The sequence below is a fragment of the Panthera leo genome, chromosome C2 (assembly GCF_018350215.1).
Source record: "Panthera leo isolate Ple1 chromosome C2, P.leo_Ple1_pat1.1, whole genome shotgun sequence".
NCBI classification, from domain to species: Eukaryota; Metazoa; Chordata; class Mammalia; order Carnivora; family Felidae; genus Panthera; species Panthera leo.
The window spans coordinates 68,534,225-68,553,902 of NC_056687.1; the positions used below are offsets into that span (position 1 = coordinate 68,534,225).

The window sequence follows — 19,678 nt, forward strand, 5'->3', positions numbered from 1 at the left end:
GGAGAAGAAACCTAGGATTCCAATCCACTCAACTTATCCCAAACAACCATGTTCTGCCAGAGGGTGCAGTAAGACAGGCCCTGCTGCCCAGAAGGCAGCTCGGAGAGATTTGGGTCACTAGAGCTTGAGATGCAAAGGCCGATAGACATTGTACAAATACACAAGCGGGGCCTCAGCTGGCTCCCCACGTGCTAAACATCATCTCTGTCTGTCCATCCATCCAATGGGCTCCAGTTAGAGGGCTGGAGAGGCCCTGGGGAGACCTGAGGCAGCCTTCCCCTCAACTCCCTCTCTGAGCCTGGGAAGGGAGCCCATAAGATCAGGGACACAGAGGGGAGGGGACACAGCCTGCTTCAGCTGACATTGCTCTGGATGCGGGGTGTCACTCTCTGTCTCCATTTCATCCTTTCCGGACCGCTTGTCAAGAAGCTGGGAGAACACACCCCATAGAACCTAGGGTAGAAGGTAACAGCCCTCAGCCTGGGTGGGGCAGGAAGGTGGGGCTGAAGACCTCATCAACCTAGCAGAGGGGAGGGGGTGGGAGGAAGGCCTGGGAGGAGGTCAGTTCACTTGAACTATAGTCAAACAGCAAGCAAATGTTCAAAAATGTGACAAATAAGCCACCAGGTGCTCTCCCCAGAACGTATAAATCCTCCCATCCCTCTTCATGGTCTGTGGGGGGCCTGGCACAGCTCCCTGGAAGGGGCCCCACAGCCAGGACCTGTCTCCGGGGCTGCACTGCTGCGGCGGATGAGGTGCCCGTGTGATGTCCCTGTCAGGGTGGACACCTGTCCCAAGGAGCCCTGTATCCCTTTAAAAATCAACCTCTGCTGTCACTCAACACTTTCTCTGAACTTTTCTCCCAGCTTAATTTTATCTTTAGTCTAATGTCTTTTAAAAAAATTTTTTTAATGTTTATTTATTTTTGAGAGAGAGAGAGAGACAAACAGACAGACAGAGCATGAGCAGAGAAGGGGCAGAGAGAGAGGGAGACACAGAATCTGAAGCAGGCTTCAGGCCCTGAGCTGTCCGCACAGAGCCCAACACGGGGCTTGAACTCAAGAGCCATGAGATCATGACCTGAGCCAAAACCAAGAGTCAGACGCTTAAACGACTGAGCCACCCAGGCACCCCTAGTCTAACTTCTTAAGAAAGGAAGAGGGAAGATTTCTCTGTCAAAAGGTTCTGACCACCAAGTCAGTTCAATGGAAAGATTCATCAGTAAAAGGCATTTTAATCTAGGGAGAAATAGAAAATGTTCTCTTCATTCACTTTAAAAATTAAGAACATGGAACATGACACTATTAAAAATAGAATGCCAAAGTCTGCTAATAATTCAGTTTTATATTTGGGCAAGTGTGGGATGGGACAAAGCGAGGGGGAAGAAGGGGACTATAAGGTGAAAGAAAGAGGGAAAGAACAGAGGTCCTCTCGAGAAATAAAGGTCTGTAGGGACAGAGACCTATCGAGACGAAGAGATAGGGAAGGAACGAATCCACCTAGTTCACGCAACAGACAAGGAGCAAGGCAGAGATGAAACCAATGGCTGGAGATACAGTAGATGGCGGACAGACCTCCTAGTTGTTTTATTTCCATGCCCTGGCCTACTGCCGTGTTGCTAACTGATTTGAGGCCTGTTGCATTTTTGCAACAGAAGCAAAATGAAAACATTCCCTCTTTGCTGTCAGCCATCACAAGGCCTTTCTAACTCTCATGTCCTTCCCGAGATGCAGGAACCACGACCGTGTGAGGAATTCACGACTTGACTCAAGGGAAGAGTGAGAAGACAAGGAAGCGGCTGCCAAAAAACATTCCTCCCCAGAAGAAGAAGGCCGAGCAACCCCTGGAGCCCTCCCCCGCCCACCTGGCCCACCCGGTCCACCCGGCCCCTCAGCCCTTGGCCCGACCCGCTTCTGGGTGCAGCGCAGGATGAGGAAGGTCTCAATGCTGTGCTCCTTGAGGTAGGCGTTGCGCTCGCCCCCACAGCCTGGCTCCACCTCATAGTCACCATTCAGGTAGTTGAGCGTGGCCTTGGTGATGTGGATGCGCCTGCAGGTGGGGAGGGATGCAGGGAGAGCAGGGCAGAAAACATGACTTCAGAACTCCAGTCCCCATACAGAACCACACTGCAACCGACTTGGCCACAGTTCAAACCCCAGGGCCCGAACCCTGGCTCAGATGCTAAGCCCAACTTAGATCCCAGTCTCAACACACTGCATCTCTCCATTGTTCAAGGTAGACCCCTTCCCACCTGACCACACCACATCACATCTATGTTATGTCATCCTCATCACAGAATACATCATTAGCCTGTCAGGAGGACACAGTCTCAGTCTCACAAATCTCACAAACCCGCTCAAGAGCCAGCAGTGGCTCTGGCTGAGTACACGACTGAGTCCAGATCCCCCAGCCTGGCACGAATGTTCTTTTAACACAGGCACTGTTTTTCCCACTGGTCCCTAAGCGGTCATGTGCTCTACTTCCATTCCTTGGAAATACCGTGTTTCCTATACCTGTGCCTGTCCTCACTGTGGTCTCTCAGCCTGGCCCTCTCTCCACTCCCACCTTCCTCACCTGTCCGAATCCTGCCCAGTCACCCTGGCCAGCTCACATCCTTTCCATCCTGGCCACCCCTGAAAATTACCCACAGTTCCTCCCTCCTCCAGAACTCTACCCCATCTATCACATCACACAACAAGTTGCCCTGTTTTGTGCAAATATCTTCTGGGTAAAGCTCGGGCAAAGGTTGAGAGGCTGCTCCCTACAGCTTGCCATGGTGTGGTGCAAGTAATTTGTTAAGGAGAGGACCTTCCACTAAAATTCTGCCAACCCCATCCTGCCCACCCCCTGCCCCATGCCTCGGGACAGTCACCCTGAGTGGGGTTGGATGGGAAGCGAAGTCTGGGCCCTCACTCACCCTGCCTTGCCTCCAGCTTCCATGTGGTTGGCCAGCGTGACGTCATTAGACCAGACGTCGAACTGCCACTTCCTGAGACCAAGGACACCGCAGTGTACTCGCCCGCTGTGAATTCCCACGCGCATGTTCACGTTCACCCCAGTCACCTCCCGGACCAACCTGGGGATGGAGCAGGGGTAAGGCTGGGAGAGGGTCGGGGGCCAGGCACACAGAGTGGGGGCGGGGCTGGAAGGCACGGGGTCGGGGATGTGACAGAAGGTGCAGGGGTCAAAGAGTCATTTCTCTCTGGTCCAGCCCAAATTCAGAGTCTGAGACTGTTCCACCCAACGGGCACCGCACCGGCTGGGCCCTGGTGCTCAGGTGCTGTAAGAAGTGAGGCGTTGCTTCCCGGCATGGCCACAAGGGGGCACAGCGCCTCACACTACAACCCAGGACTCGCTTCTTCCCCACTAAGGTAACTAAGGTTCTCTTTGCTACCCTCAAGTCAATTCAGCTGTGTTCCGCATATTAGTGCCCGTTGGAGACAGGGAAGTTATAGCCGCTTCAAACCCCGTTCATAGAATACTCGGATCTGTCCACATTGCTGCTGCTTCTTGGACGTTAGCAGGATAACGGAGAAAGGTGGTTAACTATTTCAAGAGAGGACACATGTCCTGCTCAGGAGTGAAGGGGAGCCTGAGCAGGTGCAGGGGACCAGGGATGTTCCATGTGCTGGAAGACAGCACCAGTCCCCACCACAGTGGCACATGCACCACACCCCGGGGCGCGGGGGCCTCTAGTAGATGGGTGGGCCCTCTGCAGGATGGAGAGTGTGATGGAAGCTATATTGCTCTGGGTATATGTCTGAGGCGCAGGGTCTGCAGAAGAGGTTACAGGTGCTTGGGGGGGAGGGGTTATACAGTGTGTACTCTTTAGGGACCTGGATACTCTTGATACCCTGGGATAGATCTACTCAGCCAGCTGTGGGACCAGCAGTTTGACCTGGCCTAGAGGGCAGGACCACCATGTGTACACTTGCCCTCCTCACCACCTCACCGGCAAGAGGCTGACGCCTGACACAGGAAAGACTGATGTCATTCATCATTGCTCTTGTCCTGGGATACCTCGGCTGTGGCTGCGCCTTCCATCCACAGTGCCTCTGGCCCCTTGCTTAGGTTGATAACATCTCATTCCACCTTTCTGTCTTAACTCTGGGGCCACTTCCTACATGAAGCCTCTCTTGGTCTTCCCAATGGAAACAACTGACCCTTCCTGGACCCTCCCATCTCGATTTGCCTCTCCCACCTGGTGGCGTCTGCTCGGCATGCCTGGTATCACAGCGGCAGGAGTCCCAGCCTCTCCCTCAACAGACTCCGTGCTTCCAGGCAAGGGAGGGAAGCACTGGCTAGCCCAAGCACGCAGGGGCAGTCAGTAAACACTGCAGAAAGGAACTCCACCAAACCGAATGGACCCCGCCACCTTCCTGGACAGCTACCCTGACTTCTGACCTTGCCCACTGTGGCTTTTCCTTTGCCCCTCCCTGGCTACTTCTGAACCTCGAAATTCCTGAGCCTAAGCTTGGATTACCCATACCTTTTCATGACTGGACCCCCTTCTCTGGCCAGCAGTGACCAAGAATTGGCCAAAGATGTTTTTTGCTATTGCTCCCAGGAAGGACGGGACCCCTGTTTGCATCCACTTGCCCTGTTGTGTTACGCTGGGGAGCTGTTTAATCCCTGTGAGTCCAACCTTACTCATCTGGAAAGAAATGGGACCAATGGGCTCTGCCCCTGGCTGGGTAGTCATGGGACCTAAGAGACTAGGGTGCAATGCATAGGACCAGCACGACGGCCACCTGGTCCTCCTCTCTTGCAGAGGTGAGACCATATCTCCCGCTACCCTGGAGTCTGCAAACCCCTCCCCTCCTAGAGGACATGTTCCCCTGGGAAAAGCTTCCTAGGCTGCTGTGGATAGAAGTTGCCCAGGAGAAGGCTCAAAGTCTAGAGGTGCAAATCAGCCCTCCAGCATGGCCACGGGGCCTTGGGAGACAGCTTTGCCCCAGTTTCCCTGCCTCCATTAGTTCCACCTGGAGGCCAGCTGGTCAGTTACTCAGGCTGTGGGACAGCACCCCCACAGATGGATAGTCCCCCCGCAGACTGGCACTTACGAGATGGCCTCAATCATGTCCATGCCCATCTCCACGCAGCAGTGAGCGTGGTCAGCCCTCGCTTCAGGCAGCCCAGAGACACAGTAATAACAATCCCCCAGGATCTTAATACGTAAACAGTGATTCTCCTGGAAAGCAAATTAATTTTAAAAATTAAAAATAGTAGGAAAGAGAAGTGGGAGGGAAAGAAATGGGAAGCAAACAGATTCACCCCATGCCTGGAATAACTTGCCTTTTAGGGCAGTGAGCACAGACCCAGTGCCGGCAGATGCATGGCCCCGGCCCCAGGATAGGCTTATCAGGACTGGCGGGGGCGGGGGGGGGGGGGGGGGGAAGCAGTGGAGGACAGGCTGAGCAGCCCTCACAGAGGCATTCCAGCCTCCCCAGGTTCAGGAACTCACTTTTATGGTCACTGCTGAGACCCAAGAAGAATGCAGTTGGTCTGATGAGGGAGCAAATAGGGCAGACTCATCAGAGTGAGGAAGGTCCCAAGTTGAGAGCCAGCCCCTGGTTCTATTGCCAGGCCCCAGAGAACGCTCTGACTCTTGGCCTAAGGTTCTACGGACAGTTTGCTGATTCTCCTTCTTTTACAAAAAGACTGAAGCAGAAATGAGACTTAACCAAAGCTCATCTGATCCTCAGCCTGAGACTTATACCAAAAAGAATGCTAAACCAGCAAGCACATGAGCGCTAAGATACCTACAGAGCTGAAGCACCCGCCCACTGCTGCTCCTGAACAGAGGAACTGGCAGGGTCACCCGACAGTCAGGGTGACCCATGACTAGGGTTGGGATGGGATGTCGTTAGTCACCAATTCTCCAAATCTGGCCCCTAGAAATTACTCCATGAAGCGGGATGCTAGGACACACCAGTCCGTGCGGCCTGGACTCTCATTTAAGGCCCCCCCAAAACCCAAGGGCCCAGCATACACCCATTCGCCCCACCCACGTTCAGTGATAGAAACAACCAGTGAGGTGTGAGACCCGCCATCTAATGCCCTTGGCAGCCCTGCTGCTGCCTCTGACCAGCACTGGCCTCTCATCAATGATCTGGTCTGGTGTCCTGAGAGGGCAAAAGGGAACATGTCCACATGTCGGTGATACCGCAGCAAGCAGCCCCTGACGTGCAAGGACTCTACAAAGGTCCAGAGCATCACTCAAAGACACGAAAGCTGGGAAAGGATGACAGTGTCAACAAGGACCTAACGAACGAACGCACAGTTTACCGCTCCAGGCCCCGGGGTGCTACTTCCAATTTGCCAAACAGTGCAGCATCCTGTTTCCGGATGCCTCTAGGGGGTGGCACGTAGCTGTCTGCAGGCCAGTTGCGACTCAGACTCATTCTCTTATCACTGGCCAACCTCATCAAGAAAATGGCTCTATGGCACCTAATTTGCCGACCAAACAGAAATTCCTCAGGGGCCTGGGCAGTGTTACCTGCGGGCCTTGCCACACCCCCCTCCTCAGATGGAGGGCTCGCCCACTTGCCCCCACCCGTGACCAGTGACAGTGTAAAAGTAAGGTGTGAGGATACGCAGCCACAGCCCGTGCAACCCCTCTACCCCTCCCCAGTTCTCAACAGTGGACTCTGCCCAGCAGGGCACACGCTGGCACAGTGCCTGTCCCTGGGGTTCAGCGAGTCCTTGGCCACAGCACTCTCCCTCAGGCAGCCCAGATGGAGCCACCCTCTGGCTCCAGCACAGCCCTTGGGTGCTGAGGACAGCAGGCAGGAGACTCACCGCAGCCAGCTTGTCGAAGCGGGCGAAGAGCTCGTTGAGGGTCATGACTAGCTCCTGGGCAGTGCACTGGGACGCCAGGCTGGTGAAGCCCTCGATGTCAGCAAACAGGATGCTGGGGAGACAGGTGGAAGAAGACCCCCATGAGAGAGGGAGTTCAGGGGGACACAGCCAGGGCCACCCTCTGCCTTAGGAGAGCTGTTGGCCAGAAAGAGTCCAGGCGCAGGCGGGGGCAGGCGGGGGGCTGCAAATGGCTGCTGGGGAGCAGATCAAGAGCCCTGGCACCAGAGAGTTGAGGATGCTGGCCTCTCCATGCTGGCCGGGAGATATGCTAGAGTCCTGCTTCCTGTGCTCTAATTGTGCCCTCACTCCCACCCAGGAGAAAAGATGGGACAGAGGCATATGAAGTCTGGGAGTATGCATCTGCCTGAGTTACCAAAGTCAGGGGCCTGCCCCCCTCCCCCAGTTCTGTCACCTCTTAGGCCTGCCCTGTTTAACTCCTGAGCAAACCCCTCAAGGTAACTGGGGCCTTTGATTCATCTGCTTGGAAAGTGTTTCAGGCCTAAAGGGCAGCCATATTAAGGTCTCACCTCTCCGCCCTACAGATAGGGTTTTAGACCCCAAGCCCTCCATCCCAAGGGAGTCCTCTAGAAGGGACAGACTAAAGCGGCCTAGGGGAGAGTGACAGAGAGGAAGACACAGCCAGCAAGCTTCTCTGGAAGCCTCCAACTCATCCCTGCCAGCAACTTCAGCCTCATCCCCAGGCACGTAGTCAAATGTACCAGCCGTTCCCCGCAGTGTGCATTGTGGATCTTCTATCCGTTTCTCTGGCTTTTGTTCAGGAGACTGAAAACGTCTTTCTTTTCTCCCACAGCACACTGCCAGAGGTGAGTCCTCAGGGCTGGAATGTGTAAGAGCCCCGAAGGTTGTTTTCTTTCCCCCCGGATGGACACAAAAATGTAATCACTCTCAGGTACTGAGATGCTCCCAGTGGCCCGGCTCACGGCTGGGAGTTTCCAAACTGTCTTCTCACCAAGTCCTCCAGGCAGCCCCAAAGCCAAGGCTTGGTGTCTTCTCACAAATGAGGAGGCTGCGCCTCCAGGAAGAAGCTGCAGACAGCAGTGCGGTGGGCTCCTTCACCCAGGCCCGCGTTCTCCCCACCGCACCGTGAGGCTCTGAGGCACCTGACTCTTCCTTTTTCAAATGAAGAGCGTAGAACTAAACAGATTTTGTCATTTTATTTGGAAAATGTGTGTTGGTAAATTAAGCTTGTCTTTCTATCCTGATGCTTGATCTCTGGGGCCTTACTGACCCCGGGGAGCCTGTCTCTCCCAGGCTAGCCTTTCTTGGAGATAAGTCAAAACTCACACTGGGGTCAGAGCCCGGCACCCCAACCAGGCTCTCACACCCGGGCCACTACTCCCCTGCCCTAATCACCTCAGGGACAAGTACCGGACCCGAGATAGTCCCTCTACTCCAGAGCCTGATGAAATTATTCAAACTAGCCCATCTCAAACCTGCTTATCCTGCCTCACCCATTCCTTTCCGTAGAAACCCCAATAAACGCTCTCGTCCACAGTGCCCTCTCACCCTGCCTCCCGATCCTCCACAGCGCTTCTGCACATGGCCCCCATGGTGTGTGCTGTGCTCCCTTCTCTTGGGATGAATAACAAACGATCTTTTCAATGGCAGCTGCCTCCTGATCTATTTGCCTTTGTACACCTGGATAATAATAAAACCTACCTTTTAAAACAGCTGGACACTGTTCTGAGCACTTTGTGTGCATTAACTCACTTAAACATCACGACCATCCTATGCGGTTAGTATCTTCCTTTTACAGGTGAGAAAACAGACACAGAGAGATTGAGTCACTTGCTCATGGCAACCTGGCCAGGCTGTTGGCCCCACAGCCAACTTAAACCAATAAAAGCATAATTCAGTGGTCTGGCATTGTATATGGGGCAGAGAGGGGCAGAGGGGCACTGCGGGTAGGCAAGTCCAGCACTCCATCAAGAGGGGGCACGGTTAGCAGCTGCTTGCCAGCTCACACGAGGTAAGGTGGAAGCAGAGATGAGCCAAATGGGGGGAAAGAAGAAAAGCTGAGGAGAAAGAAGAGGAATGGAGAGGAGATACACTGCTCCATCAGGCCACAGGACTAAGGACAGCAGACAGGCTGCTCCTGAGTGGACAGCTATGCAGGCAGGGGCTCAGGAGATGCAAAGGAGTTGGGGTCTCCATCAGGCTTTGATGCCTGGGGTCTGACGGGGCAGATGGGCTCAGCACCCTGCCCAGAGGGAGTGCATGGTGTCTGCATGCAGGGTAAGAGGAGTAGGTGAGGGGAGGCCGCTATGCTCCAGATGCTGATCTCAGGCCCTAACTAGGTGCAGCCCCCTCCCCACCCACCTGCTGCTTCTCCAGCTCTCAGTCTCTTAGGCAACTGCCCCACTCAAGAACAAGGGAACCGGCTCTCTCAGTCTATGTGAAAGCACCATCACATAGTTGCTCTGGAAATTCTTTAACTCTCAAGACACCAAAGCCAATTGAGGTTGGGATCAAGATCTGTTGCTCCAGAGTTAAGAAACATATGCATTCAGTTCAAGTCAGTTTTTCAAATGCAAAGCCAGGAGATACCAGGCCCAGCGGCAGCTCCATGCAGAGTAAAGCTGCAGAGCAGACGCCTGGCCTCAGGGGCTGATGAGACCCCCACAGCAGGAAGAGAAAAACGTCCCTGAACCCGAACCGAACCCAGCAAGGCAGGATGACTACTACTAGGGTCAGGTAACCCACAGCACCGGGCCAAAAAGAGGAGTGGAGGGAGAGAATGGGCTGCCCCTAGAATCAGGAGTGTGGACCAGGGGTTCAGAGGGCGAGTACAGGATCCATCAAGAGGGGGCACACTCTGTAGCTGTGACCCCCACACCTGCAGAGGTTACCTAGCTACTCAGGAGGGACACTCTGGCAGGGCTGGCCGTGGGCAGGCCTGCCATCGTTCTCCTTCTCCATAGGGGACCTTGCTGGGCCTTAGAGCACTGTCCTCCACAGCTGCTCACATCCTGCTGGACCAGTGGGCCTTAGACTTGGTGTCTGTTAGAAACACCAGGAACTTTCACAGGAGTGGTGCCTGAGCCCCACCCCCAGAGATTCTGGCTTAATTAGCCTGAGGTGGGGCTCTGCTCTTGATGGATTCTGTTCCGTTTTGTTTTATTTTAAGCTTCCCCGGTGATTCTAACATACAGCCACGGTTGAGAGCCACTGCACTAGTTTAAATGTCACTCCAAGGAGACCTTCATCACCTTATGTGAATCTATAACCCCTCCCATGTCTGTCTCCCTTCCCTGCTGTATTTTTCTCCACTGTACATTTCACTATTTAATATATTATTGCGGGGGTTTTGTTATTATTATGCTCCTGTCTCTCTCTGTCCTCGCTAGAATGCAAAGTCCTTGAGGGAGGGATTTTGGCCTCGTCCATTTACTGCCACATCTCAGCTACCAGCACAACGTCTGGCACATGGAATAAATGTTCAGTAAAATTCACAACTGGATAACCGTCTGACGGAGGATGGGTCACATCCCTCTCGTCCTCTGCCTTATTCCCCATCCTCCCCCGCCCCCGCCCCACCCTGCACAATGCCCAGCCCGCAGCAGCTGCCTCTATTAGTCTCCTGCCATAGCAAAGTACTACAAGCTGCGTGGCTTGAAACAACAGAAATGTGTTCTCTCACAGTTCTGGAGGCTAGAGGTCAGCAATCCAGCTGTCACCTGGGCCGTCCTCCCTCTGAAACTCTGGGTAGGACCCTTCCTCGCCTCTTCCTACTTGCTGGTGGTGGCTGCCCACCCTCGGTATTCCGGGACTCAGGAGCTCTGTCACTCCAGTCTCTGCCTCTGTCCTCACACAGCACTGTCCCTGTGTATCTGTGTCTTCGTCTTCTTTTAAGGACACCACTTATATTGGATTAGGGGCCCACCCTACACTAGCATCCTAATCTGATTTCATCTGCAAAGACCCTATATCCAAATAAAGCCACATTCACAGGGACCAGGGGTTAGGACTCCAACATATTTTGTAGGGAGACACAGTTCAACCCATAACAGTGCCTAATATAGGTTTGTTGAATGGAAGAGAATATGCACAGTTTGAAAGCAAGCAAGAGGCAAGGCCAGCAATTCCAACAGTTCTTCCTTCGACCCCATGGGGCCTCTTGGGATCCCAAGCAGGTTGCCTGAGACAGGAGCCTGTGGAGCCCAGGGCCTGGCATCAGCAGACACCCCAACGACATCCACGGGATAAATGGTAGAATGGCTGCAGAGGCCATGAGCAGCTTCCTGGTTAATGCCAGGAGGTTCGGAAACAACATCGACCACGCCAGCGTGTGAGGGGCCTGCAGGTGGCTAAGAAAGCCAGAGCCTCCCTCCAGACTGCTGGGATCTACTCTCTGTGCCCCCCCCCTCCACCCCCGCTGCCGCCGCCGCCTGGGGCTTTCAACAGACACCGAGGAGTCAGAGAAGGTAGGCTGCTGGCTGGCTGACGAGTGGGTGGTGAGCCAGCCTGCTGGAGAGGAGAGGCTCAGAGCAGGCTCCTCACTTGTGCAGAGGTTTGGACAGGGTCTCTGAGGTCCCAGCTCTGAACATTTATGGAAATTCTGCCACCTCCACGTTCCCCCCACCTCCTGTCAAAGGCAAAGTCACCCTCCTCTGCTGCCTTGGGGGAGGCTTCTACTCAGTGGCTGTCACTCTGGAAGCTCCTCCGTTTTTGAGGTTGACCCAACTGCAGACTGTTCTCCTGGCCGAGGTTTCCTGATGTGCTCCTTGGTAATCCTCAGGGTCATTGTACAGCCACGCCAGGCCCAGACCTGCAGTCCGGTGTTCGTTCATTGATCAGCTCCCACTTGAGAGCTCATCTTGGCAACGCGATCAGGCCCTGGCGGTGGGCACGCGGAAGCAGGGTCGGCTGGCCCTGGCAATGCACTCCTCCCTAATTGCCTGCCATCCATCACTCGTGGTTGCCCACCTCCTACTCCAGAGGCAAGAGCAGGCAGGCACTTCAGCCCAATTACCACAATAGGTCCTTCAGTGTTCCGTTGCAGCTCGGCTCAGCTTTTCCACACGTATTTGTGGGTAAGCACATTTCCTCACCGTTGCTCCCTCTTGCACCAACAGGTGCTGTGGCCTGATGAAGATGTTGGAGTCTGACCCCGCTCCCGAACAGAAGCCACACCGAGGAGCGCGTGGGACGCCTAGATGCCGAGTTCTCGTGGTGGTCTGGGCGGGAGGCCATGCCCAGGACCTGCTGCTCTGATCTGCAGTCCTCGGCCCTGCGTGCAGAGGGGGCTCAAAAGATGCTAGAGGCAAACCGTCTGTTGGATTGGGCCCAGGAAAGGTCATCGGGTAGGGGCAGGAAGGGGGTATGGCCAGGTCTCAGCCCAAATCCCAGGATGTTGGGCCCAGCGGGGGCTAAAGGTCTTAGGGAAGCAGGGCAAGAAGTGCTGTATGGGCCCCAGCAGCGTAGCCTGAGAAGGCCCAGACACAGGCCAGGGGTCCCACTTACTGCGGCATGCCTCCCACTTGCTTCAAGCCATACAACCTGGGGAGCCTCTCAGATCCACACCCCTTGTAAGATAGAAGAGGAGTGATGGGTCACTCGCAAGCATTAGGTGACCAGCACGGTCAGTGTTGTGTGGTCATATCAATGTCTGGCTGAGAATGGATGCCAGGTGACTGGGCATTTTCCAAGGGGTGGTGCAAAAACAATTAGAGCGGGGTATGTGGACCATGCCCTATCTGAGGGACAGGCTGGGAGAGGCAGAGGGGGAAGGCCAATCAGAGAATGCTGAACACAACGGATATCTGCACAGACTCCACCAGCAGGGCAATCCACCCGGGGACAGCCATGCCTTCTCCACTCTCACGGAAATGGACGCCTTCCTTCAGAACCTGGAAGGGCCCCAAGACTGGCCTGACTATCAGGATTGGTTCCAGAGGGTCTGGGGTCGATCTATGCCCTGGAATCCATGTTGACAGCCTCAGGATCCCCTGAAGACCCCATTCCATCCCCTGAGCCCTTGATCTTGTTTCTGCCCACCAAATCCTACAGCCACCACCCAGACAACGGACTTTGTGTTCACAAAGCCTTGCAAGAACTGGGGAAATGTATCTCAAAAGAGAAGCCCATGATGGGGAGGGGACTGCACCAAGACCGAGCAGTAGTCAGTGACCTCTCAGTGATGAGAATGTGGTGCTTTCTAATGTCTTCTTATATTGTTGATTCCTAATTTGTCTACAAAGAACATACATCCTCATATAATAAAAGAGGTTGAAAACAAATCATATTTTTCTAGGATCTCATTTTAACCCTTCCATCTTCATGATATCTTCTCTGATATCTTTCTTGCTCTGATTTCTTACAAGAATCAGAATTTCACAGACATAGCCTGACACATTCAACAGGTTAGTGCTTCTTCAGCCTAACTTATCTCCCTTCCTACCTACCCCAGGGCCCCCAGTTTTGAGTCCAAAGAGCTAAAATAATAAGTCCTTGCTGGCCACTGGCTCCTTTGCCCACTGATCCCCATTCTGTGTCCAAGGACAAACTTAGGTCTCTTGTGAGACCCAATTCCATGCGAGGAAGTGAAGAGACTAGAGCCCTTATACACTGCTGGTGGAAAGGTCAGAGGGTGAACCACTATGGAAAACAGTATGGACTTATTTAAAAAATTAAAAATAGGGGACACCTGGGTGGCTCTGTGAGTTAAGGGTCCGGCTCTTCATTTGGGCTCAGGTCATGATCTCACAGCTGTGAGATTGAGCCCCTTGTCAGGCTCCAAGCTGGGCATAGAGCCTGCTTAAGATTCATTTTCTCATATTCTCTCATTCTCTCATTCTCTCTCTCTCTCTCTCTCTCCCCCCCTCTCCTTACCCCTTTCCCTCTGACCCTCCCCCACTTATACTCACTCTCTCTCTCAAAAAAAAAAAAATTAAAAATGGGATTACGTGCCATATGATATAGCAATTTCACTTCTAGATATACACCCAAAAGAACTGAAAGCAGGGACTCAAGAAGGTATTTTCATACCCATAGCACCATCATTCACAACAGCCAAAAGGTTGAAGCAACCCAAGTGTCCATCAACAAATGAATGGATAAAACGAAATGTGGCACCTACATGCAATGGAATATCATTTAGCCTTAAAAAGGATGGAAAATCTGGGGTGCCTGGTGGCTCAGTCAGTTAAGTGTCCGACTTGGGCTCGGGTCATGATCTCATGTTCTGTAGGTTCAAGCACCGTGTCAGGCTCTGTGCTGACAGCTCAGAGCCTGGAGCCTGCTTCAGATTGTGTGTTTCCCTCTCTCTCTGCCCCTCCCTTGCTTGCACTCTTTCTCTCAAAAATAAAATAAACATTAAAAAATTAAAAAAAAAGAATGGAAAATCTGACACATGCTACAACACGCATGAACCTTGAATACGTTATGCTGAGTGACATAAGCCTGTCACAGAAGAACAGATACTCTATGATCCCACTTAAATAAGGTACCCACAGAAGCCAAATTCATAGGCAGAAAGTAGAATGGTGTTTGTCAGGGGCCAGGTGAGGGAGGTATGGGGAGCTGTTAAGAGGTACAGAGTTTCAGTTTTGCAAGATGAAAAAAAGTTCTGGAGATGGATAGTGGTGGTGGTTTGCACCACAACGTGAATGGTTAAAATGGTCAGTTTTATACTATGTATATTTTACCACAAGTAAAATAATTAATTATTTAGTTAGTTAATTGAAGAGCTAAGACCCAGCCCCAGTGGCTTCCCCCACGGGGCCAGCTGCGTTCTGAGGCTGCTGTCCTCATGGCACTGGGCTCGGCCCGGCCTCACTGGTGAGGCCCAGATATTCCCTGAGGGGCAAGCGTGGTGTCTTTTCTGTCTACTCTTAGTCACGCCTGGCAAAGAGTGGCAGCACAATAAATGTGGAATGAATGAGATAATAATATAAAGGCCACCTCTGTCTATAACTGGTATAACGTAGAGCTCAGAATACTTTTCTTAATATCAGGTTGGAGACAGGAACGCTAGGTGTTTACAGAACCATCCCTCATGTGGTCGGTTGCCGGGAATATGACTGGAGGTAAACATTTTCCCTCTCTGCCCACAGGGTGCACAATCCACCCACAGGTATCTGAGCATCACGGACGTTGTCGTGAGGCCATTACAATTCACAGCCATGCTGCAGCTGAGCCAGACACCAGAGCGACCTGGGGAACGCAGCCAAGTCCTTGAAGGAGACGGGAGAGGAGATGATAACCTTAAAAGGGGGAGGTTCAGGAGAGCCTGAGGGGAGAAGGGAAAGGAGGGGAAGTGAGTGAGAAGAGGGCAGCCTTCCCCACACCACCTCCCCCCACAACCCTGCTGTGCAGGGATGGGCATTACCTCAATTTCACCCCTGGGTTAGCAGCTCTTCCGGCCAGGCCCGTGAGAATGAGGCTGTGATTCGAGCCAATGAGCCAAGACCCCCACACTTCATCCAGGACCCCTCCCAAGGTCCAAACAGATGGGGCCAGGTGAGGAGTGTGTTACCTCAGCTGAGGACCAGTGTCCCGGGGAGGATTTGGCACAGACGGCAGTCTGGAATGCTCTGTGTTCCTCCCACCATCTACAACCTTTAAAACCTAAGGGCTCCAACATAAGGACAGGTCATTCAGGCGTGGAGCTGTCCTCATTCAATAGCGACCCTTAATGGAAGTGGGGAATCCTTCAGTGCCCTTCAGAATCCTTCAGGTGCTCCCTGGCTCCTGAAACATTTGGGGTATTGGTCACCTGACCTTGACTCTTGCCTGGTAGCCTGCTTCACCTCCATAGGAGGAACAGTCTATGGCTACTGCCTGGGTGGGGGGCCTGGCCAGGGACACCCCCATAAGGAGTGAGTGTTAGGGCCCCGTCTTATAGGCTCTGTTCCTTTGTGGCTTCTACCATGACAGAATAATTGAGCAGTAAGTTTTGTAACATCGATAGCCTTCAAGAATGCAAAGCCCTACTCCCATTCCTCATGTGATACGTTCCCACATTACTAATTAATCCATTGTGTAGTGCATGTCTTCCTGAAAGGAAAGTGAGCCTGCCAATATCAGAGAGGGGGTTCCTCTCAGTTCCCACTGCAATCCCTGCCTCGTAGCTAAGGGTCTGTGAGTGCAGTTGGTGGTCTCCACCCATGGAAGCAGAGGAAAACATCCCCTGAATGGATGAGTGAGGGGACACCACTATTCCCCTTTACAGACGCGGAAACTGAGGCTCAGGTTAGGTGACTCATCCAAGTTCCCACAGCTATTAAGTGGCAGAGCAGGGTGTGACCCAGGCTGCTCAACACAGACACTCATCTTGCTTCACAACGGTGACCTCTTGGCGAGGGCAATCTGGTGGCACATGAGCTCTGACAACATCTGTACGCTTACTGCAACCCACAGGGATGTGCCTTCCCCTGCCGTGAGCTTCTAGGGCTGGCCCCTTCCTCCACCCTCACTGTCTCTCCTCCAAGGCAGAGCACTGGGACCCCCCAGCCCAGGGCTATCTCTGCTGGCATGTGCTGGAGGCCTAGGATGGCACAGCCCCCCTCTGCTGGCTGCAGGAGAGGCAGGCATCTGGGGAGAGGATGGTGAGGAGGGTTCTCAAGCCACTGGTCTGACACCCAGCAAGGGCCCCAGCCCCACCGACCAGTCCAGCTAGAGGGGTTAACACATCTCCATCCGTCACCACATAAAAGACGGGAGAGGTTGGGGGCTCCAGGGAACGGGTCTCCAAGGGTCCTTGGCCTCTGGCCCACCTCAATGCATAGCCAGCACCAAAGCACCTGACAGCCTCCTGGCAATCCCAGGAGCGACTTTTGTGCTGGGGGCCAGGAAAGGGTGAGGCCACAGAGAGTGGTGGGGGCCTGTTGTCACCCCTTCCTGCCCAGGCCAAACTCTCCCCACCCATTAGTCTCTTCCCCTTCCGTAGATGCAGGCCCAGCCTGTCACACCGCAGGGTTGATTTATTTTTCTTGTGGCCTTGCTCTCGGAGGGGCTAGAGGGCAGCCCGTCGTCACCCTCTCTAAATATTACCACTCCACAGAGAATTGACAAGCGTGACTCCTCACCCCTCCACTCTCCAGCTAGAGAATCCCCAGGCCTTTCTTTGTTGATAGGAGCGCGATAATAATCATAATAGCAGTACCAACAATAATAGCTGTTCCCAATTACTGAACACATGTCCTGTGCCAGACGCTGCACTAAGCGCTTTCCTCACACGATTTCATTTGCTTTTCACAACCCTACGAGGTAAGTATTCTTGCTGCCCTACCATGTAGATGAGGAGACTGACGTTCACAGCATCAGTACCTATAACTTGCCCTGGTCACATGGCCACGAACAGCAGAGCTCGGGTGACTCGCAGGGCTGCCTGACCCCACGCCTAATCACTGTGCCATGAGCCCAGCCCCAAAGTGCCCTTCTACACTATGATGTCACCCCTCCACCTACTACTCAACCCCCAATCTGAGTCAAAGGTTCAACCCAAAAGAGAGACCAAGCGTGCAATGTGTTTCCATCAAGAGCTGCAGCCAGGGTTTGCTAATGGAACAAGAAACAGGGCTCCCGCGAGGTATTTGCATATGATTGCTTGTGGCTGGCCTCGGATGTGTACCAGCCACAACTAGCCTGGCAATTTCAGAGTCAGAATTATGTCTGTCCCTATAAAAAGGGCGGCATCTTGATTTTTCTCTCCTTTTATCTCTTTCCTGCTTGCTGTCATTGATCCTCCGCACGTCCTAAAACAGAAATACCCCCGTTGTGGCTGCAGGTCTGATTCTTGCCACATGGACACTGACGTTCCAGCCACTTTGTGATTAGAGTACTATTCTTTTTTTATTTCAATGTTTACTTATTTTTGAGAGAAAGAAAGAGCGTGTATACACATGTGAGAGTGGGGGAGGGGCAGAGGGAGAGGGGACAGAGGATCTGAAATGGGCTCTGCACTGACAGCAGTGAGCCTGATGCGGGGCTTGAGCTCACAAGCTGTGAGATCATGACCTGAACCAAAGATGGACACTCAACCAACTGAGCCACACAGGCGTCCCTAGAGTACTAGTCTTTTACCCATCCAAAGTCAAGCCTCTGTGGGAGTGGAAGGGTGAGGGCGATGTCACCCCAGGGGTGGGCCACTCTTTGTGGTGGTGGAAGAGGCGTGAGTCAGCCCCTCTGACCAAACCCCCTTGCTGGAGGGATAGGGGCCCAAAGCCACTGAGAGGAGGAGATGAGTGGGCAAGGTGCTGGGCAGAGATGCAGAGGTGGCCGGATGTGTTAACCAAGTCAGGCTGAGAATCTATGCCTTCAATGCCAAACTGTTTCTGAGCACTAAATTTTCCTCATTCCCTTCGTGTTCTACCTTATATTTGAGTGGAATCTGCCGAAAGCACTGCCACACTGAGAACAGTCAAAGAAAGCACCCTTTGTCCAAGCTGTGCTTGGAAGGACGCCAGGGCCAGTGAGATGGTGAAGACAGGATCAAGAGAGAAAATCCCAGAAACAGGGAGCTCAGGGCTTTATATGTGCTAGAACCACTAGGCAGGTTACTCCTTCCCAACCTGATTTGGGCTTCTGGGATTTGTTCTAATAGGGAAGGCTCTTTCTTTACATGTCATAGAGTCCCCAGATCTCAGGGGTTTCGATCACACAGGAAAGGCCCATGGTGGGTACACACACACACACACACACACACACACACACACACACACACACATGCTAGAAACCAAACCTCCTTCCTCTCTCTCTTCTGAGTATCCTCTTGGCTTGGGGGCTCCCTGACTCCTTCCCACAAACCCTCATACACACTCCTTTCTCCTAAGCATATAAAAAGCCCCTAGTCAGGCTTGGTAAGAACTCTGATACCAAAAAGCTTTCTGGAGACAGTTGTCCTAATTAACCAGCTCTGTGATCTTAGACAAATTAATCTCTGTGCCTCAGTTTCCTATAAAATGGAGATAATAATAGCACCAACCTCTTATATTGTGAGGACTCCGTGAATATAGTAAAGCATTGACCAGTGTGTGAGTTAAAGAAGGCACTATACAAGTTTAACTACTGTTGTTACCAATTATTCCACCTTGTGGGTCAGAGATGGGTGTGAGAAGAAGTGGGAAAACAGTATGTCAGCAAGACCTACCAAGTCCTGGGCCCCACTTCTCTCTCTGAGCTTTGGGACACCTCCTGAGCAGACTTGGGGGGGTGGGTACTCAGCCATAGGCAGCCTTCTTCCTGCCGCTGTCTATGCTCTCCCTTCCTGACAGTGGAGCATGGGTGGGCTTCAGGGGGATTGGGGTACCCCAAAAATGGGGACAAAAGTGTTGTTCCGGTAACTTTTTCTCCCAAAGGTTTTGAGTCTGTTTTGGAAGATGGACACAGGACGCATGGGCAGGAACAGCGGTCTTGGATTCCAGGGCACACTTGGGAACTGGACAATTCTGCCTGAACTTCTGACAATTTCTACAGGAAAACACAGTGCCTGCCCCGCCCCCGTGGCCATCAACCTCACCTTGAAAGGACGTATATTTGTGTGTGTGTGTGTGTGTGTGTGTGTGTGTGCATGCACAGTAATTCATACTATCCCATTTAATCCCTTTATGAAAACTCAGCCCAAGCCTCAAAAGGTTCCCTCTACACCAGCCTTGGAAGACTTGTGGGGCCCAGGAAAACCTGCCCAGGGAGAAAGTAACTCTCTCAAAGGCAAACACAGTAGCTCCTTTTCTGGGCATATGGGAGGATTACTGGGCTCTCCAGGAAGCCATGCTGGATGAAGGCCACTGTATCGCTTCATGTCCCCATGGAACTCATAAGCAGATTTTGCACTCTATTAGTCTACATCTGTTTG

The 19,678-nt window shown here is 52.9% G+C and overlaps 1 protein-coding gene across 2 annotated transcripts in view; it reads right to left on the minus strand.

Annotated features, from left to right (window-relative positions):
- Positions 1–19,678, minus strand: part of ADCY5 (adenylate cyclase 5) — a 146,166-nt gene that overhangs the window by 35,197 nt on the left and 91,291 nt on the right. For both annotated transcript variants that reach the window (XM_042903838.1, XM_042903839.1), the window contains exons 4-7: positions 6,802–6,913; positions 5,064–5,191; positions 2,918–3,076; positions 1,908–2,049 (exon numbers count right to left, since the gene is read on the minus strand). In XM_042903838.1, the coding sequence (XP_042759772.1) occupies positions 1,908–2,049; positions 2,918–3,076; positions 5,064–5,191; positions 6,802–6,913 (541 nt within the window). The remainder of the gene's footprint in view (positions 1–1,907; positions 2,050–2,917; positions 3,077–5,063; positions 5,192–6,801; positions 6,914–19,678) is intronic.